General features: G+C 45.4%; 1 protein-coding gene across 3 annotated transcripts in view; it reads left to right on the forward strand.

Annotated features, from left to right (window-relative positions):
- PPIL6 (peptidylprolyl isomerase like 6) overlaps positions 1-27,546 on the forward strand; it is a 171,850-nt gene that overhangs the window by 34,128 nt on the left and 110,176 nt on the right. For all 3 annotated transcript variants that reach the window (XM_085611192.1, XM_085611191.1, XM_085611193.1), the window contains exons 3-5: positions 11,143-11,331; positions 21,807-21,869; positions 22,039-22,186. In XM_085611192.1, coding sequence (XP_085467318.1) covers positions 11,143-11,331; positions 21,807-21,869; positions 22,039-22,186 — 400 coding nt within the window. The remainder of the gene's footprint in view (positions 1-11,142; positions 11,332-21,806; positions 21,870-22,038; positions 22,187-27,546) is intronic.

The following is a 27,546-nucleotide window of genomic DNA, read 5'->3' on the forward strand; positions in this document are numbered from 1 at the left end:
ATGTGTTGGACCTAAGATCCGGGGGTAGCTTGGCTCGAATGGGAAGGCCTATACTCGTTAACATGTTGTGCGTGCATCACACTCCTTTCACATTCTAGCGCACCACCACCAAAAATGACGCTACACCAAGAAGTTAAAGTAAAGGTGGAAAAGCTTTATCTTTCCCTATCTCTTGTTTCTCTTGAATTTCAGTTTGAATCAATCACTGTTTGCTTATAACACATTAAGGTAATAACATATCATTGTTGTTAAATGGACAGTATATCCAATTCACTAACGCCATAAAAGAAGTCAGTAATTATGGCGGTACCCACAGCAATCACCTGGCATCTGGTATAACGTTAACAGATTAAGTGCTGCACCTAGCGAGGGTTTTAACTTCAGTCACTCATTATTATTCTGCACTTAACATTGTCTTCGCTGTAAATAAGGTCCATAAATGTTATGCTGCACAGGGCAGTAATGCTGTTACTGGTAACGCCAATAAATATTCTGCTGCATAGGGCATAACTACTGTTGCTGGTAACATCAATAAATATTCTGCTGCATAGGGCATTAATACTGGTGCTGGTAACATCAATAAATATTCTGCTGCATAGGGCATTAATACTGTGGCTGGTATCATCAATAAATATTCTGCTGCATAGGGCATTAATACTGGTGCTGGTAACATCAATAAATATTCTGCTGCATAGGGCATTAATACTGTGGCTGGTATCATCAATAAATATTCTGCTGCATAGGGCATTAATACTGGTGCCGGTACAATCAATAAATATTAGGCTGCAGTTGGCATTAATACTGGTGCCGGTACAATCAATAAATATTAGGCTGCAGAGGGCATTAATACTCGTGCCGGTACAATCAATAAATATTAGGCTGCAGAGGGCATTAATACTGGTGCCGGTACAATCAATAAATATTAGGCTGCAGAGGGCATTAATACTGTTGCTGGTAACATGTGTCCTACTCCAGAGCCTGGCTGGGGTCTTCACACTCCACTCAGTTCCAAACGAGGCTGGTTGGCTTGCCCCTGATTCCCCCCAGACCCACGTCTCCTCAGTCCCAGCCCCACAGGCTCGATGACGGGTGCTTCCCCTGTCCTTCCCCCAGGGGAGGGACGGCTATGACTCTCACTCGGTTCTTCCGCCCTCCCCTGAGGTTACCTTACTCTTCGGCCAGTCATAGGCCCTTGCGCGGGTTCCTTGGCCTCCCGGCGATGTCCGGGCCGAGGGCCTTTCTCCCGTGGCAGTTCGGCAGGAGGAGGGGTGGAAAGATAGAAGACCGCTCCTCACTCGTCCTAGGCTCGCGCCTGCAGTCGCCTACGCAACGCGACCTGCGAGAGCACAGCCCAGTCAGCACCCCGGACAGCGGCGGGGGCGGCGTCTCGCAGCCCGCCCCCCTGTCATGTGATCTGGGTAACAGCCTCAGGCCTAGCACGACCCCCAGGAGTCCTCGGCGGCGCGCTCCCCTCACAAAGGACCGCGTTTCCACACACCAAGGCCACGATGAGGCCCCAGTCCCTCTCACAGGCCCCCGATGCCAGAGGAGATGATCCGGCAGACTCCAGGCCACAGCGGTAAGGGTCTCCTACGGAATCTCCCGAGGGGTGGCTCAACTTAAGGGTGGTGATCTACATCTCAGGGCAATCATCCCAGACAGCCAGTATTCTCGCATTCGTGGCGATGGTCGCGTTTCTCCCCAGTCCAAGACAGCTGTCAATTACGAGGTCTGGGATACTCCTGGGTTATAGTACCTTGGGCCAGATGGAACTTCCTATCCCTAGTCCCTTTCGAAGTCCTGACTAGGCAAATAGTCCGTAAGGTGGGCTTGTTCCCCACGGTCAGAGGCTAGAGGCAGGGTTAGGTCACAAGGTAGGGACAGTGTCGTCTGGGGTGAAGAGCAGGACCTAGGTACGGTCAATTCCCCCTTCAAGCGCACCCGCCTCCCCACTCAGGTGCCTGGCTCCTGACTACCTCACCTCACACCTTCTACCTAAAATGGCCGCCGCCCCTCACCCCTATATATAGCCTGGGCCCTGACTAGCCAGAGTGACCCAGAAGGTTCTGGAACCCCTCATGACAGCCTATGGCCCAGGGGTATTGTTGTAGTGTTCAGAAGAGCGTAGACAGTAAGGAGTAATGATGGCCGACCATAAGGGACCGGGGTTCCGGGGCAGCTCCCCTTGGGCACCTAGAATGTGCTATATGATAGGCCATTGGCACTGTTACCATGGGAGGGCGCTAGTGTGGACTGATGGTGTGGGCAAGGGCAAACTCGGTGCCGACCAAGCTGAGTGGTGGTTCCTGTCTGGCGGTGCTTTTGGGGAGGGAGTTTGCTGGGTATAAACGCAGATATTATATTGGGCTGCTGACCTGACATCTCTGTGAGAAGATCGTCATGACACTCTGAGTATCTGTATTAGTATGCCGCCCGGCCTCCGGGATATGGGCTGAACGGCTGTGTGCATCGTTATAACGGTGGGGGTGCTTTGAGACACCATGTGTGTACAGGTCGACTTACTGGATGCCTCATTCGTAATTCTGCAATAAAAACATGTTTTAAAAAAAAAAAAAAAAATGACAGCCTATGGCCCAGGTTCTGAGGTGACAGTTTTAGGCCACCATTTTGTAGAGGAGATCTCATCCACCCTCCATTTTAGAGGAGCACCTTGCGCCTCACTCTCAATTAGTAAGGATGAGGCGCCCAGAGCCTCTACATCAACACCAAAAGTAGTTAGTGGACAGAAAAAAAATGAGAAGGGAAAGGGAAAAAGAATAATATGAGGAGGGAACCGCCAAAGGGCTGACAGGTCTAACAGCATGGATGAGCAATGGCCCACTCACCAGAGACCCACTGATTGGTGTGCTTTTTTGTGATTGATTTGGCTATTTTCACCCCTGTGGTAGACAGCCCCCCCCCCTTTCTGCAGTGATTGTTTTTAGGCTTATAGCCTGATTAGAAGTTTGGTGGATGGAATGCTCCATCACAAACATGATGGTTATCCAGTTCGCCTAAATTCCAAGTGCATTATATTCAGTGGCACTTGTAATACGGTGGACGGGATAGCAAACTCTAAATCAGGACTTTGGCATTGCTCCATGCCAGCATTGAGGATCTGGTATAAATTATATTTGTCTCTGAGCAGTGAAGCAGGACAGACGCTCCTGAGTCAGTGACTGCATTGTGATGGTAGCAAGAGAGGTTTTTATTTAAAATCTGTCTGATGATGCCTGAAGCAGTTGTCAAGAAAAGACATCTATAGGTACTACAATTTAAGCAGGTATCAGCCTCTCAGCGATGAAGCAGGTCAGAGGCTCCAAGTCAATGACTGCAATATTAAAAGGAAGCGAGGGAGGTGTCTATAAGAAGTCTGCGTGATGATGTCTGATAAAACAGATGCCAAGAAGTAAGGATATCGGAAGGTAGTGCAGACCTTACCTCTTGAAAGAACAAAAAATTATATCAATCAATATATTGGCGATGGAAATTAAAAGACTAGAAGAGGGTCATGCCCTGAACAATGCCACAGAAACTATGCCTCCTAATAGGGACTTTATAAATATAGTAACATGCTTACTCAAAGTGCAGGATTCAGCGCAGCAGTCAAAAAGCTAGTTAATTATTTGACATTAATAATGCAAGAACATCTCTGGCCAGTTGCATTAAGAATAAACAGCCATGTTCGACTATCCTTTCTCTTCATTCTGAGTTTCACAAATTGTGCTCAAAAGGGAAGGGTATACTTGAAGTTTGCAAGTCTGTCCACCATGACCAGTTTACCCATCCTAAGAAAGAGGAAAGATATGCAGCAGGAGCACATGTGCTAGAATTTGTTTTTCCATATATATACATTTCCAAATTTATTGAAACCCCATATAATTCATGATTGTTATTCCATCTTTGCATATTGGTAAGCCTCTTCATTAGGATATCTTCACTACCCTAGTCTGTTAGACTTTCAAACCATAATTTCAGAGAAACAATAGTTAATCTATCCCATCACTTTGCCTCATTTCATTAAATGCAGTGTTCAACTTCTGAAGCTAATACTGTAGACATCCCTAAAGCAGAAAAAGACCCAGAGGTTACTGCCAATTAAAGACAAAAGGCTAAATTTAGACTAAAGAGTCTTACGACATTTTGACTAATAGATTTATGAAATGTACATGCATAAATGTATTCAACTCAAAGTAGGTTAATGACTTACTACCTAATGAAAAGTACTAAGCAACCAGACACACCGTTTATGTTATGTTCTCCGGCTCCCGTCGTTGTTAGACGGGGACGCGACCGCCGGGAAGTCGCGACTAGGGGCCTGGCCTTTGGCACAAAAACCAGGAGACCAAAAGGTGTGTTGTAAGGTCCGCCGTCGTAGCCCTAGTGGTGTACGTACGTGCGTGACCGTCTTTTATTAACGATAGTCACGTGACCTGAGGCGTACGCGCTAGGCGTATCGCGTCACGGTCACGACATTACATTCCTCCCCAACAAACATGAAAACCAACATAGAGCTGCAACCTTCCTTACATTGGGCTCCCCGCCCAGCGTTCACCATTAACAGAGCATTACAAACCTCCAAATAATATAACATGGCACAATCTTACGTGAGGTAGTCTTTTAAATGACAGGACGGCTCCGGATTGTTCCTCAGGCTGTACTGCGACGTACCCCGGCTTTGGGAGTCTCCGGTTTGTCCACCTTGCTCCTTGACAGGAGTCACAGCCTCGTGAGGCTGTAGCCCAGGACTCATCACTGTACCATACGACGCTTTCTGCGGAGATGACCGGAGAATGTCCAATTCTCCCGTGTCCTCCCTGGCTGGTTCCATCTCTCCGCCACTGGTTCTGACGTCTTCCACCCGCCTTGTGTTGAGGTTGTCTCCTACATGGTCAGGGACTACTTCTGCTCGCTGCGGGTAATACTTTTTAAAATGCGACACGTTTCTGGTTATTCTCTCACTCCCGCGAGTGGCAGTGACACAAGTTCCCCTGACGGACACCACCGTCCAGGGTTTCCTTTCAAAACTCAAGCGAAATTTGCTTCCCTGAGCCCGGTTCTTGAGCAGTACAGCGTCCCCTCGACGGATGTTTGGCAGGGCAGCCCTCCGCCGGAGACTAACATGAGTGTGTGCTTTCCGTCGCTGGGCATCAATGATACTGTCCTCAGGAGTTTCCGGTTGCCACTTGGGGTGATGAGGGATAGTGTCAGTGACTACTCTTTCCATTAGTAGATGCGCAGGAGCCACACCAGTGGTCGTGTGGGGTGTCTGGCGATGACACCGGAGAAAGGTGAATATGGCCAATTCTACAGATTGAGCCTTGTCATGTGCAATGCGTATGACTTTGTTAAGTGTACGCATGAATCTTTCAGCTTCCCCATTCGCTTGCGGCCAGCGTGGAGTGATCCGGTGATGATGGATACCCAACGCTTGCAGGTATGAGGCAAATTCTTGACTTTGGAAAGGAGATCCGTTGTCAGTTCTTATCTCTTGCATGAGTCCATGGGCCGCCATGATCATCTCGAGTTTCGGTATAACTTCAGCAGCGCTGAGTGCTGACAGTATTTCCACTTCAGGATATTTAGAATGGTCATCGATGGCTACCAGGGTATGGCGTCCATCTGGAAGACTGCCAAAGTCTACACTCACTCGGGACCATGTGACCCTCGGTCGAGGTTCCACGATGACAGGGGCAGGTCGGGGCGCCTCCCCGGTGACCTGGCACGATGGGCAAGCACGGACAGTGTCCTCTACCAGGTCGTCCGTTAGTGGAAACCAAACTTTTGTGCGAAGCCGCGATTTTGTTTTGACCATGCCCTGATGTCCTACATGGGCAAGGTCCACCACCCTCTGTGTTAGACATGTCGGAATTACTAGCCTGTGTCCTGTTAACAGGCACCCGGTATCATCCTCGGTGAGCTCGTCCCGGACATGGTACAAGCTGTCCATTATTCGTTGTGCTGTTGTTGTTAAACTCTTCCACTCCTCCTTAGCTTTGTGCCAGCTACTGCTCCGGATGGCTCCCTTGGCGCGCTGCAGACACTCATCTTGGTCTGTGGCCTCCTGTAGGCTTGTCATGGAGATGGGTATAGGGCATGATCGGGCGGTGACACACCTAACATATTCCTCCGTGTTAGCGGCATCCTCCATTTCCTGGGCCGTGGCTTTCCGAGGATGGCGGGACAGGTAGTCGGCCGGTTCTTGGATCCGGGCTGATACTCTATCTTACAGTTATGGTTCTGGAGTTGTAGCATCCACTTCTCAATCCGTGGCGGCGGCTTGGTCGAGGTTCCTGAAAAGAGCACCACCAGCGGCTTGTGGTCTGTTGCTACTACGAACGGTTTTCCGTACAAGTACAAGTGGAAGTGGCGGCACCCCCAGTGGATAGCGATGGCTTCCTTTTCTATTTGTGAGTATCTCTGTTCAGTTGCGGTAAGGGATCTGCTGGCGAATGCCACGGGGGCCACTCTTCTTGAGGGTTCCTTCTTTGCAGGAGGACGGCTCCTAGGCCGACCGGACCAGCATCCACGGCGACCAGGGTTAACTTCGTGGGGTCAAAGAACGCCAGGGTGGTGGCTTAAGAGAGAGACTCCTTGATTTTCTCGAAGGCCTGGGCTTGTTCACCGCCCCACTTCCAGGTGATGGACTCCTTGGTCAGCTCTCTCAGTGGTGCCGTCAGGTTGGCCAAGTCCTGGATGAACCTCCCGCAGTAATTGACCATCCCCAGGAAGCTGCGGACTTCCGTGACGTTGGTGGGAGCGACAGCTTCTTTAATGTCCCGAACTTTCTCAGGGTCCGGGTTGACCCCTTCCGTGGAGAAAGTATAGCCAAAGAATTGCAGTTTTTGGCATAGAAACTCGCATTTCTCTCGGTGAAGGGTGAGGCCTGCATCCCGTACCCGGCGTAGCACTTGAAGCAGTCGCTCATTGTGCTCTTGGATGGTTTTGGCGTGTATCATGATGTCATCGCTGACATTGATGACCCCCGGGACGCCTGCAATTAGCTCCTGTATCACATTTTGGAATACCTCTGTGGCACTGGATACTCCAAAACTTAACCTGGTGTACCTCCGGAGTCCCACATGTGTAGAAAATGTGGTGATGTTGCGGGAGGCTTCGTCTAGCACCAGTTGGTGATATCCGGATCTCAGGTCCAGTTTTGAAAACCAATAGTCTCCTGCCATTTCTCCGATGAGATCGTCTATCGTGGGAGTGATGTGGCGTTCCCGCTTGATCGCGACGTTGGGAAGTCTCATGTCGACACAGATTCTCACCACGCCTGGCTGTTTGGGCTTCCGGGCGACGACGATGGGGGATACCCACGGTGTGGGACCGGACACTTTTTCGATTATTCCTGCTGCCTCTAGCTTCTTGAGCTCCTCCTCCACCAGTGGCCTCAGATGAAACGCTATCCGCCGATGTCGTAGGGCGACAGGCTGGACCGTTGGGTCGATGTGGAGGTGGATTTCTTTTCCACTGAACTTCCCGATCCCCTGGAAGACTTCCTCAAATTCGCCCAGGATGTGCTGCAGGGACTCCTGGTGCACTCCAAAGGCAAATGTCACGACTCCCAGGTCTTCAGCCGCTCGGCACCCCAGCAGCATCCCCTGGCCATCTTCGGTGACGTAGACGTTGGTGGTAACCGACTGTGTGCCGTGGGACATTACCGTCCGGAACCGTCCACGTATTTTTAAAGGAGCTTCTTGGCCATACGCAAACATGGTTATCGTTGAGGGGTGTAGGGCCGGCTTCGGGTTCATGGTGCTGTGTAGAGCTGCGGCCATGATGTTAATGGTGGCTCCTGTATCCACAACTGCGGTGACCTCCTGAGACCCTACTCGGATACTGCATTGCGGTAGGCGTCTTGCCTTGCGGGTGGTGGTGCCAATCATGTGGATTTTGTGCACCACTCTCTCTTCCTCCTCATCGTCATCCATGTCCCTGGGTGCTGGGTCTTCCTCCTTGAGAGTGTTCGCCACTTGTCGGGGCTTGCGGTACTTCTTTGACCGGCATACTTTTTCGAAGTGATTGAATCTTCCGCACCCCAAGCACCTTTTACCTTTCGCAGGACACTCTGCTGCTGAGTGCGGCAATCCTCCGCAGTACCCACATGACTTCGACTGACCTGGGGAGGGTGTTCCCGCTCCTTTCTTGCCCCACCTCTGTGTGGGTCTGGTCGACACCGCGTTCACCGGTTCAGTTTTCACCAGTGCTTGAAGTGCGGCTTCCATGTGCGCCGCCCGCGCTTTCGACAGCTCTTTGGTCCGACCCATCGTCAGGATTTCCACCAACGGCTTCCCCGACTCTTCTAGTATGCGCTCTCGCAGCTTGGCTGATGCACAGCCCTGGATGATCTGCCCCCTGATTTCTTCGGTCTCATCCCAGAAGCCGCACGTGGCTGCAAGGTTCTTCAGGCGGGCGTGATACGTATCTAGCGATTCTTCCGGAAGCTGGCGCGCTTGTCGGAAGATGAACCTCTCATAGTCTTGGTTGGCCATCGGTTCGAAGTGTTCATTAAGGGCAGCTATCAGTGTCAGGTGTGTTCTGGGAGTGGCCTCTGCTAGCGTTTTGACGATGTTGTGAATGTCTTTTCCACCTAGGTGTATAATCATTGCTCTTTTCTGGTCCCTATGGACCTTGGTGGCCTCGAAGAATACTCGCAGGCGATCTTCCCAGTCCTTCCACTTGGCCGCAATCGACGAAGGTGATCCCTCTACTATGAAGGGTTCTATTGGTGGTATCGTGGTCATGGCTAATGCTCAGCGCTGTGCGTGGTCCTTCCTGGCCTCTGCGTGTGTGTATACTGCCTGCTTTGCCTCCAGTCCTCGTGGGCCTTCCCCTTTTCTGGGGCGCTCCCCCTTTCTCCCTATGCGCGTGTGCTTGGGGCTCTCCACTGTTCACTAGGCCTGCCCCTGATTCATAGGCCTCCCTCCGGTGTAAAGTTATTGAGGGCCAGACCTCTGCACTGTGAGGTGGGCGTTTCCCCCAGTCTTCCCAGTGATTGGGGCCACAGGTACTCACAGGGCTTCTCAGGAGCTGCCTCCCTTGGCATCACGATCAGCAGTCACCTGCAGGGCTCAAACGCGTTGGGGCGCCACGACCGGCACCCTTTGAGGCCTAGACCACGTGGCTGGTAGGCCGACCTTTCACGCGCCTCGTGCGCGATCTCTTCAGCGCTGCCGCAGGGCAGCGTGACTGCACCGCACACCAGGCGCACCGCGAGGTGCGCAGGAAACAGCACTCCGCGCCGCGCACTGGGGCACGAGCGCCGCGAGCCAAGAGTAGCGCTCGCGGCCGCCACACCAGCGCACCACGCGTCGGCAAGGGCACGCCCACCCTCGTCGCCAGTTTATGTTATGTTCTCCGGGTCCCGTCGTTGTTAGACGGGGACGAGACAGCCGGGAAGTCGCGACTAGGGGCCTGGCCTTTGGCACAAAAACCAGGAGACCAATAGGTGTGTTGTAAGGTCCACCGTCGTAGCCCTAGTGGCATACGTACGTGCGTGACCGTCTTTCATTAACGATAGTCACGTGACCTGAGGCGTACGCGCTAGGCGTATCGCGTCACGGTCTCGACATTACAATCGCTGTCATTTTTACTTGGCACTGAGAATTTGTTTAAAACATCTCTTCGATGTTCATCAGAAGTGTTATAAACGTTTTCCAATTATGTGAGAGCTTTACTCTTCTTCTTATGACCAAACACAATGCTAGAGCGCACAGATCAATATGAATGGTATTTGCCTGAAAAGGTTTTCTTTATAACAAGGACTTCCCATGCCCTCACTGCTAATACTCTTTGCACTTAATCTGCTTTTGCTTAAGATAAAAACATCACACCAGAAGCATGGGATCTGTCAATAGAGAAGAATACAGGGGGGCTGCCGAAGCTGATGAGTATTCAGGGATTTACCTTGTGAAGAACTTATGGGGTCTGAATATGGAACTATTGTTTGCCACTTGAGGGATAAATACTGTCTAAATGATGCTACGTTTTATAACTTTTCACAGTGGAGAGGTGTGATCTGAAGGTTGGAGTTCCCAAATATTGAACCAGATTTGGTTGGCTTTTTGGTTAAACTATGAACAGATGCATGTCAGTACATGTTCACGTGTCCTAGAGCTAGCAGGCATACTAGGCCACACCGTAGGTGGAATATATTGTATTGTGTTGCAGTATTATATAGATCTCACTACCCCTATGTGGGGAGCTGAAATGCTAGCCCACCTGAGTAGCATGCTACAGCATGTAGGGTGTGTGGCTGAAAGGATGTTGTTTTTGTTTTGAACCTTTGTGGCAAGTGTGTACTGCGCTGGGTTGTCCAGTCCAAGATTTTGTGTGTAGTTGTGGACCTAAGCTGGCATGGTTGTAGGGAGAGAGAGGTGGAAAGATCTATTGGGATGGACATTTATCATCCCATATCTGAATGACTGTGACATGTAAGGGAGAGGTCAGATCGTATAGATATTTGGGACCGCAGTGAATTAACTATATTAAAGCCCTCCAAAATTGATCCATTAGAATGTTACGTCTCTTCAGTTATTCCATGCCTGTTCATTTGGTGATGTTTGGGCCTGATTAGCACTACTGCCTGCGACCAAACCTACTATGGCACTGAAAGTTCACCCTTTCAGCCCTTGACTCTCAGGGTAGCGAAGCAAGCTGTGCATGGCTTCACAGGGATGGAGTGTGAGAATGGATGTTGATAAACTGAGAAAGCAACCGTTACCCTGTAGAGCAAAATGACAGCTGCCCAGTCCAAAGCTTATCTTTATTTAGAAGATAACTACTTTATTATCCTCAATGCAATACTACACGAAAATTATATTAACAGTGGTTCTACTGAGGTTCTATAGATAAAAGGCATGACTGGTGTGATAGATGGAAGTGACAATACATTGCCTGGCCAAACTACAGGTTACAATCTTAAATTTTGATTTAAATGGTTTAGTGAGGGTTTTAATTTAATGGTTTAAAGATTGAATTTAATGGTTGAATTATTGTAAAATTTTTTCGGTGGAGTACAAAAGGCTCAAGCTGAAAGTGTTCAAAATGAAAATATTCTAAAAAACCAAACACTTTTGTGCGATTTTATTTTGGTATGTAGCGTTCTAAAATATGTGTTTTTGTGCTGCCTTTCAGGAGCTCAAAGGAAAAACATGGGGATTTTCATCGAAAGTGATGTGTTATATTAATGGCAGCCTGATAGGGGATGAAACAGATTTGCTGACATGGGCGAATGAACACTGGGGTTACGAGGACTTCAGACCCCTCTCGCTCCTCACTGCTCTCGCAGAGGATTTTTGTTCCACGCTGATGAAAAACACGAAGGCAAGTATGATAGACATGATTTATAACTAAATTAGATAAAGTTGCCTTAATGGTAAATCAATTACTTGTATACCATAGGCTCTCCCATGTTTGCAACTAGTGGATATTCTGGTGGGTCAGTTGTGGTTCAGATTCTGCTTCTAAAGCTGGTAATGCAGAGTGTTCATGTTCCTTTTATACGCTGCGGTCGTAAGGAAATATTATTTAGATTTTTTTATTGACAAAGTAAAGACGTGCGCATGCAAAGGCTTGTTTACAGACACAACGAAATTCTGGCCTTTATCCACTATGCAGGGTTTTGCTGTGTATGTCTTTTAACTGCAGCACTTACAACGCAAACTTCATCTTCTGAATCCTTTCCATAACACCCTCGTTTGTGGGTACAGATTTTTTTCTGCTATTTATGTTTCTTCATAAAAGAGGTCCTTAAACCAGGCTTCCATATTGTTGTAGCCCAAGTTGTTGCTTTATCATGAGATTTTCCCTTCTAGGACAGCAGGGGGAAACACACGCAAAGTTACCCATATATTATCAAACATCTCTGCTAATAAAAAGTCTAACCTATTGGTTTTGTCAACACGTATTTTCTCATCCTGTGTAGGTATCTGATAGTAATATTACTAAAGACTGCTTTTAGAGCAGGCAAATATTCCCAGCATCAATATATTGCAGTATTGAGGCGTGTACCATTATTTCTGTAGATATTTTCCAAGCAGGGTGCCTTAAATTAATAACTGGCCCCCTTCTGCACCATAATGTGCCAGAGAAACAGGCCTGTCTGCCCTTAATTAATGGTAGGTCACCATAGGGCTCCTGCCAGGGGCAGTGTATCTTTTCCAGAAAAAAACTTACAGCACATGCATCAGAATCTGTATTGGGACTTTTCTTGTGAAGGAAGAATTACTGTCTCCGTGTTTGGATTAACATCAGAAAATTAATTAAGGAGAAAGATACACAGCCCACCTCAACAGCCAGTTTTACAGCAGCAGAGGCGTTGATGTCAGGCGAGGGAGCCTCTTTACTAAAGGAACACTGATGAAGAACACTTTTGATCACCTTCAGCAAAATTAACCAAGTTTCCACATCAAATCCTGCAATAAAAGAAGTACCCAGCAATCAATTAATTTTAGGGCAAGAAGCCAATGCCGAGGCCATTTTGAAGTAGGCCATTGAAATTGGAGAACTTAAAGGAGTGCTATCATCCATCTGGCAGGCAGTCGTAGAGCTTTAACTATCACAGACACCTCCACTCCCCAGGACTTCTACTTGCACGCTTCCCACACATACACAGAACCAGATCAGGAGGACAAGCATTCTCTTACATCACTCCTAAAGCGTGGAACGACCTCCCACTCCACATTGGAGCCTCCTCCTCTCTTCCTGAATTCCACAAGAAGCTGACGACCTGGCTGTTCAATTAACCAGCGTACCATAAGCAGGGCTAGAGGCACACACCTGCTCCTCTCCAGGATACCCTTGTGGGTGGCAGTGCACTTTGCATATACCCATAAAATAACAATGTTACGTTTTAAGTATTATTGTGATATAAATGACTAATTATTGAGTTTGTCATCACAGCTACCAACATTTTGGAATTAACAAGCATAGTTTTTGTTAACCAATTAATCTGTTCTTTTCCTGTTTTACGCTCAGATACATGTTCCATTTATCTTGAATGTGTGCTTTCCATGGTCCCAGCTTAATATTACCAAAAGGAGGCAAAAAAGTGGTAAGAAGTCAGGCACTGGTTCTCAAGCGTATGTGACTGCAGATTGATGTGTCTGCAGTGTCCTGGCACTCTTTGTTTGCTGATGCTTAATATCACTGTGTGAAGTTTGTGTATGGGGGTGTGACAGGTATGGGTTGCTTGTCAATAATGAACAGGGATGCGGAAACAGAGAGTCAGGACACACCTCACTCAGCACAGGGACCCTAGTTCCAAATCGCCACCAAACAGCAGGGGGCCATGCCAAAAGTTCACAGTGTCTCAGAAGTAAATTATTAATTTGTTACTACTCTTACGCTATTGCAGTAATACTCAAAGTATGGTCCGGGGGCCGCTTGCGGCCCTCTTGACCTTTACGTACGGCCCTCCTGGTGAACAGCAGCTCGAGCAGCTGAAAAATAATATTCAGAAAAAAGTTAAATAAACATGCAAGCAATTATTAACCTGCAAATAAATGCTTGGCCGTTTATTTAATTTTTTTTTTAGGCCTCCACACACAATCCCTGGCCTACCCAGATCCCCTACTGCCACCCTTCTGGCATCAATGTGGCCCTCGGTCACACCACAGACTTTGTGGCCCCTGGGCAAATGTTTGCGAGTACCCATGCGCTAAAGGAACAACTCTGCTAGTCCAACATGGCGCTCTCTTTCAGCTGTTACAGGAAGTCAGCAATCTCCATGGTCAATGCAATATTGTCCAAGCCTTGGTCTGTGGCAAGCACATCACAATGATCAATACCTATGGTGTTTAGCGTTTCATTACACAAGTTTAGCAGAAATGCACCATGTTATCACTGCATACGAAAGTTGGGGGGGGGGGATGGCTTCAACCTTGTCCTCAATCAGTTTAAAGATTGTTCTAACGCTGTCAGCGGCACACATAATGCTGCAGTGTGAAACCATATCGAGCCTTTTGAATATGGAGGGCCTGGTGGGCATATGGTGTCTGAGGCGACCCGCCCTTGCGGTAACAACACACATCTCCCATGCCCATAACTCTTGGGCGCTACTAGATTACTGGATAGGCTCCCAGAATGTATGTGCTTGGACCAAATCGGTGAAACACCTACCACACACACTCTCCAATCACACTCCTGTCAAGCTAGTACTAGAGCTGCAGCTGCTGAAACACAGGCATTCACTTGGTGGACTTAACACAACAGCCTTCCTTGACACAGCACTCCATGCCGAAATCACAACTGCAATACTAAACGACTTCCTTCCTAAACAACGAAGATTTTATTGATTCGATCAGCATTATCTGGGACCTCTCTAAGGCAACCCTACATGGCATCTGCATTGCCAAACAGCGCAGAGTGCGTAAAGCGCTTGGAGCGTGGCTTGATAAAGTATAAGCAGAAATGAAGCAACTCGAAGAGATCAGCAGTGCTGAAACACCACTCAGGTCGTGGCAGAGCTGCGCTCTAAACTGGACGAGTTTAATGAGGTGACCGATCAAGTAGCGAAGCATGCCTATAGGACCACTGGGGCTAGGGTGTAAGGGGTGGTGGAGCACCTCAACAGAACCTTGGCTAGGCTGCTATGACAGATATATAGGCTCCTCCAGTGAAGATCGTCCAAATATAGAAAGAAGACGGGACAACCGTCCATGGGGCCGATAGCATCATGGAGGGGTTTGTTCAATATTACTCTCGCCTGTACACTTCCGGTGTAAATCTGGACGCTTCTAGTTACTCTGCCTTCTTTGACTGTATGGCCTTGGCTTGGTTGGAGGGCTTGAGGTGACAATTTCTTGCTGTACCCATTACCCTGGTAAAGACCACGACCGTGATTGCGGGCCTGCTGACATGCAAGGCCCGAAGAAATTACCAATTCCTGATGGAGTTTTATGAGCCGTATTCCCAACTCCTGGTCCCAAGGCTATTGGGAATGTATAATGAAACTGTGACACAAGATATGCTACATCCTTCCTTCAGGGATGGTCATCCAAATTTCATTTCTCACGCTGGGAACCCACCTCACAATGTAACTTTTTCTTCTTAACATTGACGCCAAAATACTTGACAAAATGCTCGCAAACTGCCTTCTCCTTCTTCTCCCGACCTAGCTGTTCCCAATCAGACGGGCCTTATGCGGGCAGATAAACCTCCCATACTCTCAGAACTCTATTTGCGGTAATGCACCAACTGAACCCAGAACTGAACACTGTACCAGTGTTTTTTGACTCTACAGAGACCTTGGAATGGACATATCTTTTGCTGTCCTGGATGGGGGTTACCCAGTGGCTTTTTTCAAATGGTCCTACTGTTGTATAAAGGCTAGGAAAGGACCGAAGGGCGTACTCTCCCCTCCATTGCGCATTGGAAGCAGGGCCGGCTCTAGGACGGTGCGATCGGTGCCACCTCACCGGGTGCTGACTTGGGCTGGGGGTGTAATTTTTGCAAGTATATTATCATTTTTAAAGCACTTGCTGCTGTGGTCATTGCCTCCAGCAATTTTCAGGCATCAATTAAAATGTCAAGATAACTCCCATGATTAATCGTCTTTCTAGAAAGCGACGGAGGTTTGTCTAGTGGAAGTTTTGACTCATCCTAAGGTAGCGCAGAGGGTTAAAATGCCTGCTGCTAAGAACGTGTCCCATGCAGGTAACAAAGTGCATATCATGTAAATAGGTCGGTGGGTTACTGCTCCTGTAAGAGAGCTCTTTTTGTTACTTGTCGTTTATAAGTCTAAATCTTAATACAGAACATTGAGCTATTAACTGTCATCAACAACTGCATGCAAACTGCAAGGTATATGTTAGAGCTACATGTTTTTTGCTCAGTGTTTCATTATCCTAATATTACCAAAGGGGTTCATTTTGGGTGGAAAACAATTCTTATTATTGAAGAGAACCCCTAACAATGATGTTATGTTTTAAATTCTGAATTTGCGCTTTTCCAGAATAAGGACTCTTAAACTATATTGCCTAGCAGTATCAAAGACATGTCACTCCTACACTACACCTTGTAGTCCTGCCTGATGTAACATTTCCTATACCCTATTTACACACATATGATTGACTCTGTGCAATGTGTGTGTGATGTAAAGTGCTTATATACCTTTCACTGGTATGAGTGGTGCTATAAAACTAAATGAATCTGAGAGACAGTGGTTATGGAGACTTGAGGGGCACTGTTAAAGGGTGCTGGTGAAGGAATTTATGGCATAGTTGGTCATTGAGCGGGGCGCCAACAAACATTGTCGCACAAGGCGCCACCAGTGTTAAAGAGGGAAGAGGTGTGGTGCAGCGGCCAGGGCAACTGACTCCGGAACCCGGAGGGAATCACAATTCGATCCCGGTGCCGGTGGCAGATCAGCCTAGCACCATGTGACTCTGGACAATAGCTCGCTTAATCTTCCCGACGGCCCCCAGCGCCTTTATATTTACAAAGCCAGCCCTGATTGGATGGGACACTCTCCAGGGTTGCCACTTTTCCATCTCCTAAATGCCCTGCATTGTGTGATTAGATGCCTGCATACAGAGAGAAGCCTGTACTTCACCCCTTGCAACCTCATAATTTCTTTCCCTGCAGGTATTACCCTCTACCTGCTCGAACCAACCCAGAGCATGAGCCCTGTCATCAGGGAATACACATTTTTCAAAACCCTGATGGATATCTCTATCAATGGGAATAAATCCACCAGTTTCCTGCTGATGCAAAACACCCCGATCTGCACCCTTGATTTTCCTCTCCACTGGTGCACGTCATCGGTTAGGAAGCTTGATGTATGGATAAGCCGATATAAGGCCTCTGTTGTATTGGAAAAGTATGGGGTGGCTTTGATAAAAATTGAGGACCAAAAAAACACTCACCTTAATGGGCAGACTGGCCCTTGTGAAAATGATTGTCTTGCCCCGATTACTTTATTAATTTTATAAAATACCCATTAAACGGAATCGCACATTCTTCACTACGCTAAGTTCACACATAATTTCCCATGTCTGGGTGGGCAAATAACCTAGGATCCACTGGAAGGTACTTGGGCTTCCCTACAAGCAAGGGGGTTTGAATGCACCAGATTTTGAGCTTTATTACATTCGCCTGCAGGTCTAAATTGTGCACCAGTGGCTGCATCCCCCTCCTTGTATGACACATGTTGTGGTAGAACTTGATACAGCATTAAATGCACTCCCTTCCCCCGTCTATTCAACTCTGTGCGACTGCTCTGAGATTAATACAGTAGCATCCACTCAGTTGGAGTGGGGCAACATACGCTGGGGCCTGGAACATACTACACTCTATGACCCTGAACAGCTTTGTCCCACTATCCCTTGTTTCATCTCACTGGAGAGATGCCATCTCTTCGTAGACAACGGGCATAGGACTTGCACACATCAGGCAATATATACCCAGTTTGTTAATTTTTGGAGCGCTGATCTGCAGGGGTTTGGTATCACTACTCTGCATTGGACCCTCTCACATATCTCCGACCCAAAGCGCTCTGCAAAGAGCATTACCTGACCTTCCCACAGAAGCCCCCATCTTGTAAAGCACTGGGGCTCATTATAGCCACCAAATCTAATAATCACCTAGTCACCACACCATACTGCACTATCCAAACTGAGGCCCCGGCGATTAGACCTACTGCACGATTTAGGTAGGAAGCAAATATGGGTGAGATGGTTTCTGCCAAAGATTGGACATGCTGTTGTGAGCAGACCTGAAGGCTGCCGTCTAATGGAAGGCTATGTCTCATCCATTTAAAATTTTTGCATCAGCTGTACAGAACCCCCCTTGACTTGGCAAGATGTGGGGTGACTTCAGATCCTAACTGTCTTAGATGTAAGTCCCCCACAGCGGACTTTATCCACCTTGCCTGGCATTGCCCACAGACTCAGGCATCCTGGAGGGAGATCTTCACTCTTATCGTAGCCGTGATTGGGTCCCACCTATCACCATCCCCCAAGATTGCTTTTCTGGGATATTCCATTGGTACACAGAGTGAGGGGAGACAATTTGTATCCATCCCAAAGCATCTCGCGAAACTGTGGGTTGCGTGCACATGGGGGAGGAACACGCCCCCCACAGCAAGGAAATAGCTTCACAACATGTCTCATTGCGATACACAATTAGAAGTCTAATACTCTACATCCCCCAGGTCAGCAGGTCCACTACGCTCATATCTGCTCAGCATAGGCTGGCCAGGAAATGCAGGCAGGTGCAACGCTATGACTGCTGGAGGTTCATTTTGGTCCTGTGCTGCCTGTGGTGAGTGACGATAGTTATCACTGCACTATTTAACATGTACTTTAACACTAAGCATCGCTGTGGGAGAATTTGGGAGTCGTTTACCTGTAAATGTTCGAACCAATAACCTGTGTATAAAATCGTACATACTGGGTTGATGGTTGCCGTGCATGCCTGTTTCATTTTGTTTTTGTACTACTCTACTTCTCGACTAAACTCCAATACAAAAAAAGAGATTATTATTTGGCAGGGCTTGAAAGTGTGTCGAGCAGTAGCGATTGAGCAACATGTCTCAAACTGTCACAGACCAATGGTTCAAGTGAAAAGGCCACTTTAAAAGGGCAGATCTGCATGCATAAACACTGGCAATAATCAGAATAAAAAATCTCTGTAAATAATACAAAATACATATCCTAACTCTTCCTCCACTGAAAACTCAAACTCCCTGCCCAGACAAGTGACAGGCCAACGTAAAGCCATTAAACCTCCAAACTTGTCAATTTCTTCTCAACCCATACCCTTTTGACTCCTTTAAGACACCTTGACCATCTTCCCTGCCGTCACAAGTGTCATATTGTCGTCCTCCTCCCTCCCCCCCCCCCCATTGATTTTGCCTGCTCAATCACAATCCAACCTTGGACTCAAGTCAAGCCTATGCTCTGCTCCACCCAACCAGGAAAACCCTGCCAGGATGTTCTCAACCCCCACACACTGCCAAAAAATAACACCCTGTTATCACAAAATAAACTAAAAAAATCTACCTCTTAACAATACATTCTAAACCCCACAAAGCTACTTCTGGTGTTTTAGGTATGACCTCCTGAAACTAAAGTAAATAATATGCATTACATAGTAATGATATTCAATGTCTATATTCGACACCTCTTACCACACTAGGCCTCCATGGTCCCCTCCAATCTCACCTCTGGATTAATTCTTTTCACCTATAGGGGTTCCCTGCCCATAAATAAGTCTGACTTCAACAACAAAAATTACATGAAAACTATACAAGATCTTTTTCTCTCACACAAATTTGCCCACAGGTCAGGACAGACGCGGCCAACAAACAAATTTGCTAGTGTAAGTCCCACCTCATACCACTCTTGCTCCATGACTGAACAGAAATACAGCTGCTTTCTCGCTCTAATAATCTTTTGAAATGCCTGGTGTCAGTTTGATTAGCAGACATTGTAATTCAGACCCATGTTTCAAACCATAGTTCTCGAGGACAAGGGGCCTGGAAACGCATCTAGTAATAAAAACAAAATTACATTAATATAGGCCTAAATTAGCATCAGTAGAAAGGCGGCCTCCAACATCCAACATGCCTTATTTCGTCCTCAGAAAAACCAAACCTGTTCGCCTCTGTTGCAGCCATAATTCTGAACCCATGCATACTTGCCTGCATTGGAGGAAAGCCCAACCTCTTTAATGCCTTTCTCATAATAGCCAAAATTCGAGATCCAGCTAACTTACTCCCGTCCTTGTAACACAAAATATCGCACCTTTGATCAAACACTAGCTTGTAAAAAATCCCCCCTTGCTTTCAATGGGTACTAAAGATCACCTCAAATTCATTGAAACCTAAGCCTACAGGACTTGCCTTCTGGTCACATTGAGACCAACAAAACGTGTGAGCTATTTTACTTTGTGCATCAACAACTGTCTCCTGGTTCTAACCCTCCTCAGCTGTGTAAATAATGGCCAAAGAGGCTAGACTACTCCTGACCTAACCTTTTGGTACTGCCTAAGTCTTGCCTCCAAAGCACTGCTCACCTCTCAGAAACCCGGGCCCTGGTGGATCATCCTACAAACCCAAAAAACCTGGCTAAATACGTTGAGTAGTCCCATCTTCCTCAGGTAACCATTTTAATAACATTACTGAGCCGGAGTACCATACCTTAGTGCCATCTTCAGTCTTCTGCTGGCACAGGGGGTGAACGTGTTCTCTATAGGGTGATTTTTAGTCGTTAATATTGCTTGGTATTGACTGAAGAGTGTTGTTACATGGTAACAAGGAAGCAGGTTCTGTTTTCCAGAGCAAAAAGTTTGGAACACGATTTAGAAACTTAACACTGAAGTTCTATATTACAACTCTTGTTTCTTTGGCATTCAATGTGGTTGGTGGGTAGTTCATTACACATGTCACTGAAGTCATACCAAATGCATTATCCTGGTTCCAGAGCCAACGGCACGGAAGATTGAACGTCCTAGGTAGAAATGTTATTTCAGTAGTTGTAGTCATGAGCTGCTGTGGCTTCTTCACTCTCCATGCCACTTGTTTTCTGAAGGCTGCCAATATCAATTGGATTCATCTTTTTCTTCCAAGGCATCCATAGCATTTGAGGTATTGGCCCTTCGACAGTGGCTGTGCAGTCTTGATAGGGATTCATGCATACGTAGATTTGAAGGTAAAGTTCCACGTTTCCAATTGTGAATACTGTGTAGGGTGTTTGTCAGTGATTTCACTGTTTTATGTAATAGACAGCCCCCTTGTTTTGGAAGTAGCTATGGGGTGTTGTTCATGAGTTTGAAATTGAGGTGATGCTCTTCATTAAGTCCCTGTAAACTTTATTCTTTTGGCCATGGTCTTCTTTGAATTTTTCCTGTGTCCGCCAATGGCGTTGCATTTTCACACCCACTGTGTAGGTGTGAGTTCTGTTGCTCACTGTACTTAATCATCAACGTAGCTCTATTATCAGCAGCAATATTTACTACAGCAAAGTTTGCGTATGTCTTAATGTATTTCTGACACTCATGGGATTATCCTACCCAGACGCCTGTAGTCGGTAAGCATAAATAAATACTGCAAATCCTGTTGGCTGTATTTGTAGCAGTTGTAAACATTAATTTCTTCTCGATTTCCTACAATACTTTATATGAGCAGGGACTTCTGAAGGATCTTGGGGGCCCTGGGCCCAACGTATTATGGGGGCCCCCTGTCCAGTACACCTTTGATTTTGTGATCCAATTTAAGCTTTTTCATATCCTCTTTGACCAGTTGACCGATACTGCGCAGGCACACTGTTCCAAATTCTATGTGTTTTTATTTATTAGTCAGGGATTGTGATGTTTGTTTTCACTATTGTAATACAGCAGCAGCTCACTAATAATATTGCAAATAATTTATGTGACCTTTCTCATATGAGAGCTCCTGTTTCGATCTAAAAAGATCTTTTTTTATAGATGTTGCATGGTGCTGAAAAACAGACCACATTTCTGAGCAACCTGTACAATAGACTCGTGTTTAAAAATCATTTTAGGTCATCAGGGCAGGACTGTGTGGAGAACAGAGCCGGAGCTATTAGGGGCCCCCTGAAAGGCTGGGGCCCTGGGCCAGAGCACACTTTGCCCATGCATTAAAACGTCTCTGTATATGTGGGCACTTAGTGTTAAACAGAAACTTGCAAGCCCACAGTTGTACATAAGCATTTACGTATCATGTATTTTGTGTTTTGAGGTGGACACACCTCCAGTCACCATGTCGGGAAATTATATAGGACAAGTGATATTTTTGATTTTACCTTCCCTCACCATTTGCTTTCTTGATCCTATAGAATACCTTTGTGTACATGGACATAGCTATTGACGACGAGCCAAGTGGACGATTCTTATTTGAGGTACTTTGAATTTAAAACTAAAATTGCCACATGATCATTAATTGAAAGCACTTCAATGCCTCGTTAGGGGTAGTAAGCGCTATATCAATGTAAATTCAAAACATTTTCAAATATAGTCTTCCTCTTCTCATATTGATTATATATATTCATTTTTTTTTATTCCGTATAGCTTTTTTCTAGCATATGCCCAAAAACCTGTGAGAATTTTCGAGAGTTGTGTCAGTTACCTGAAATTATATCGCCCGATTGCCGAGAACTAAATTACAGAGGGACAACTTTTCACCGCATTGTAAAGAATGGCTGGATACAAGCAGGAGGTATGTTTACTATACCTGTGAACAAACTGAGTTTAACTGAGCAATAATTGGAAAAAATTACGTTTTAGTATGAGATGAATCCTACTAACAAAAAAAGGGCCTTCTGTGAAGAGCATAGTTACATGTAATTCCCCCTCCTCACGGTTGGTAGCATCACTTACCGTCCAGGCAGCACATAAAGCAAGATCTCTTTATGGCTCCAGCAATTAAGAAAGGAGCACTTTGCACCCTTCTTCAGATGTAACGTATTTGTAGGTGGAAAACACAGCTGCTCCCAATTCCGTGGAATAGATGCCCTTCTTGGATACTTGTGTAATGTAGAGTCTATTTGTAATGGGGCATCTCTTAGGATGTGCATATAACTGAGATGATGTGGCTTTTAGTGAAAGCAAACAATTTTGTATACCTTCTTGTGATCATAACATATAAAGCCTTTGCAAGGTACATGAGCGCTATACCACAATAGCGAGTTATTTATTACGTCTCTTTTGTTGAGGCTAATGTCACGAAATTTGCACTCAACTTTAAGGACTTTGGCCTTTGCCTGGCAATTAGGCTACTCCCAGCATGCCCTAGCTCGCTCAAACCTTTGAGCCAGAGATGTACTTCCTGTCCTAAAGCAGTTCTATCAAGACTTGGGCGACCTTTTGGGTGCTGAGGGACTCTAAGAAGGGAGAGTGGGTTTGGCTTCCTTCCCCAGGGTACCTTTTGGTTGTACACATTTTACACAGTGCTTTACATTAAGAACACCACGTGTTTCCCTCACTATTTTTTGCTTGAGTTGTGCACTGTTCTATTTATCCTATGTTATCTCAATATTTGATATGCACCCAGATATTGAATCTGCAATACAAAGATGTTCTCCCCTTCCCTGCCCCCCTTTGAGCAAATTCACCAACCGTTCCACCGCACATTACTGCTAACCCTCAAACTTAAATGTATGATAACATTCATATCGTTATTATTGATGAAACATAGTTTGGGTCTGGGCATAATAATACAATACTTGTCCTTTCCAAGTCAACATCTCTAGGATTCTGTAATTTTGCAAATTCTATGTTCTTTGAACAAATTAAATAATATGTCAGACATACCCTCAAGTCTCCGGAACCAACCTAGCGAACCCCCAATGGTCCCCTGAATCTCAATAAAATCCTCAGAAAGCACGAATGGTCAGCTGTGGACTAAAACACTCAACATAATTTTTTCTAAACACGTTTTCTGCATTATTCTGCTTCCCTCCCAGCCACATTCCCTCTTCCTGCCATCCGTATATGTACGTCTTCCAGATTATAACACAGGTAACTGAGTTCAAAAAGATAATCTGTCAGTTCCTATGTTATCACCTGCTCTAAAGTTGTGGACTCTCCTCTGTTCATCCTATCAATATGGCAATTCATGCCTACTCTAAAGTTTCAGGTGGTGCTAATAGCTCCGGGCACACCTTTATGATCGATGGCCCAGGAATAGTTATAACTGAAACCACAGATACCAAACCTGAAAACTTTGAGCAGTGCGTGGGCCAAGGGTAGGGCACACGCTTTCCATTAAGGATCACAGCTTCAGATGATCATAGTTAAGGCTTCTGGTTTTTTCGTTTTTACTGATTTTTACAGATAAAAACAGACAGAAAACGTTGTGTTTCCTGTCTGCATTTATTTCTAAAAGCAGAAAAATACTGAAAATTGTGCTTGTTATGAGACAGTCTCCATGCTCTCTTTCATGAATTCCAGGCAACAGTTGAGCAAATAGACAGCATGGAGAGTTAAAAAAGAGGTTGAAATTTCCATAAATACATTCATATGTTAAGATATATTTGTAGGACAACGCTAATGTGTACCTGTGAGTGTAATGTTTTGTTATACATTGCTGCCTAATTTGCTAAATCGTGACAAGCATCCATGTATGAGTGCACGTTGAACAGCTAAATAAATGTGGAAATATACAATTTTATGGCTTCATTTATTGTCAAAATACAAAATAAATATGGATAAATACCAATAAGGTGGCCCAAAAATAAATATGGATAAAACAAACGGAAATGTCAAAATAATAAATACCATAAAACCGGGAGCCCTAATCATAGTACACAGAAGACAATTAGCTAACATATCAGAGAGAATCGTTTTAGATCCTATACAAACTTTGTGGGTTTCTTTCTAACAATTTGGTATGTAAGGTTTGGAGCTTCTCACAAGATGTCTGCCTTAGCAAATGTTGAAATTCTCACACGTTTTGCTAGAAGTTACTGCAGTATTTACTTTGGTTGAAAGCTAAGTTGCATTTGTTAGGTCAAGAAACAGATGGGTGCTTTTTCACCTTGTTCCCCTGCTACTGAACCTTCACGTGGATTGCAGTGACATACTTTTCTCTCACCAGAAAGTAGTATCCCAAACTTTAGTTACCGACTATTTTACCTTCGTTGGGCACCTGAATATATTTTAAAAGCTGTGGATTTTTCAAATATTATGTATGTATTTGTATATTTATGTATGCATGTGATAAGTGCAAACCTATCTACTCAAACATAGCGGTTGTACTCAATGGCAATTTTAGAGTGTGTATTGCAAAGAAGGAGTGCTGAACACTAAGAGTGGGGGTTTACAATGCTTGAGGGAACAGCGTGGGCCTGAGTCTTAGGGGTAGGGTCAGAGCAGTGAGGAGAGTTGCAGAGCTGTGAGAGATGGATAGACAGGATGTGAGTGGACCTCTTCAGGAGTGACAAAGTGTTGCTTCAAGATTTTGTATTTCAGCTCCTTGCAGATGTGAAGAAGGTATAAACATTGGTCAATTCGATTTAGGATAATGTTCCACATCTAGGAGTACAGCAGGAGAATTCCTTCTCCCTGCCCAAGATGAAGACTGCTTTGCATAAATACTCCAGACTTCACAAAGAGAACTTTTTCTACTGGAAGCAGGTTTCAAAATTTAACCCATGTTCTTGTCCTTTCCCACCTCGATGAGTCAACAAACACTGTGCTGTCCACCATCCCTTTGATTCACCTGGCTCCATTGAAGATCATCCTCTGTGCATGCTTCATCAAAACAATGCACAAGTGCAAGATAATGATATAACCCCCGAAGACTGGTTCCCTCTGCCTGCCTGCGACATATTGAAACCAGCTACACCATACTGTGCAACCAAGATGAGTACCTTCGGTGCACCATGAATGTCTAGTAGCACCACCACCACTAGACTTGAAGTCAGTAAAGGAGAAGTAACTGCAGCAAGAAAAGACATCACACCAGGCTTTCATATGCTATGAACCAGAATCTGGAAACCCATCTAATCCCAGTTTATATACGGAGTGCTCAATCCCCTTTTCACTTAAAAAAAGGATGAAAACACACCTATCCAAGCAACGGTAAATCAGGATAAGCAGCACAATTCCGGATGACTGCTAAAAAGGTTTCACTCCCATCCCTCTCTCACCCACAGCTATCTCACTCCTAGCCCTCTCCCATCCATAGCTCTGTCACTCCCCTTTCTGTTCAGCTGTGCCTAGTAGCTTCATTCCACACTTCCCCACTCCTCGGCAACCCCTGCCCACGTTAGTGCATATCCGCTTTGTATCTAGATTTACTCTATGTAAGTCACATGGATCCATGTCCGTGGAACTCTGCTTGGTAAAGTATGTTGAGATGCCCAGTTTTAATGAGGTGATCAATGACCTGTGTTTTAGACATTGACAAAGACCCAACTTTCCCATCACAAACATAAATAGGAAAAAGCTGGGGATAAAAGGAACAGACTTTTCTTTTTAATTTCAAATTTGACTTTCAGTATTTTTTAACCAAATTACAACTTATTGGAACTTCTAGACAAACAAATAAATATGACAACATCTACCAAGGTAGAAATATTTAATCAGCTGCACACTTTAGGTATTCGGGCAGAAGAGCACAGAAGCAGATATGAGGGAAACCCCTGTACTCTTGACAGATTGTCAGTAATGGGTTGGCATGCTCCACCAATAACCCTACACCACTGAGCAACCAGATCATCAAAGTCAACTGTGGGAACAACAAAGAGTTTGGTGAATCGAAGTTATATAGTTTTGAGATGAGTTCCAGAACTAATTAATCCTGAATTTAAGGAGTGAGAATGATTGCTTGTGCTAACATACCACCCAGCAATATTCAAGCTTATGTGACTGTACGAAACCCATACTAGAACAGAATGGGATAAAATGTGTACACAAGGAAAAACAATATCAAGCAGTGGTTTATAAGGTTAATACAATTTGATAACTTGCATAGAACTTATTTAACATCACAGAGAATATGGGCCTGATTTAGATCTCAAATGACGAGATACACTGTCACAAGAGTGACATATAACCCGTCCACCGTAATATAAATCACATAGGACATAATGGGATTTATATTTCGGCTGACGGGATATCCGTTACCATTGTGACGGAGTAACCCATCCACCGAGATCTAAATGAAGCCCTATATAACATCTACGCAGAAAATCTGTGATCTGGCCTAGATGATCTGACAACACAATTCCTTAGCACACGTTAGTTCTTAATGTTGATTAACAAAGTAGAATCGTACATGAACCGATGAGACAACATATAAATCAGCAGCACAAAGTATGTATCTCGGAGTCTTCGATATTTAATTCATATGTTGATTCCTTTGGTTATTAATCTTGTGACTGTTTGTGAGCCCAAAGCCAACACGTGTTTCGTCGCTTCACGTTCAATTGACATGCGAGTTTCTCAAGGCTAAGTGAGAAATAGGCCACAGTCACTATTTCAGGCAATAGTTAAGTAAAGTTACATAAGCTCTACGACATTCCACCAACTGGCCTCCACCGTGACTTAGTGTGCATTGAAAATTCGGCGTCAATTTTATGTTTAAGCAACCATCATTGTGCCACATACTAATAATTCTAAAAGCTTTTACCTCCACCTTGGCTAGTTAAGCATCTATGGATAATGTGAACATTTGAGTTACAACATATTTCACGAAGGTCCGCGGTTTAGTACAAGTTATTTAAGAGAGCAAGTCTTCTTTGTAAAAAGTAAAGCATTTGTCAAGGACCAGAATCAATCTTTAACATGGTGTATTATATGTCCGTTTAAAAATACAACGTGACTATTCACCCGTAAAGACAATAACTATAATAATGACACCTTGGAACCAACATCTCCAAGGATGCCAAGCGTGCACTGTCACCAACACAAATCTAGAATTATAGTATAAAATAGCACAGACCGTTATCTCTTTTCTTAGGACCGCTATAAGTAATCATAAGGGAGGAGAGAGAATATGGGAATTAGTATCCGCCCCCTAGAAGCGTAATACAGATATAAGATTTACTTTTAAATGAACATGAATATATAGGT

The sequence above is a fragment of the Triturus cristatus genome, chromosome 6, assembly GCF_964204655.1.
Source record: "Triturus cristatus chromosome 6, aTriCri1.1, whole genome shotgun sequence".
Lineage (NCBI taxonomy): Eukaryota > Metazoa > Chordata > Amphibia > Caudata > Salamandridae > Triturus > Triturus cristatus.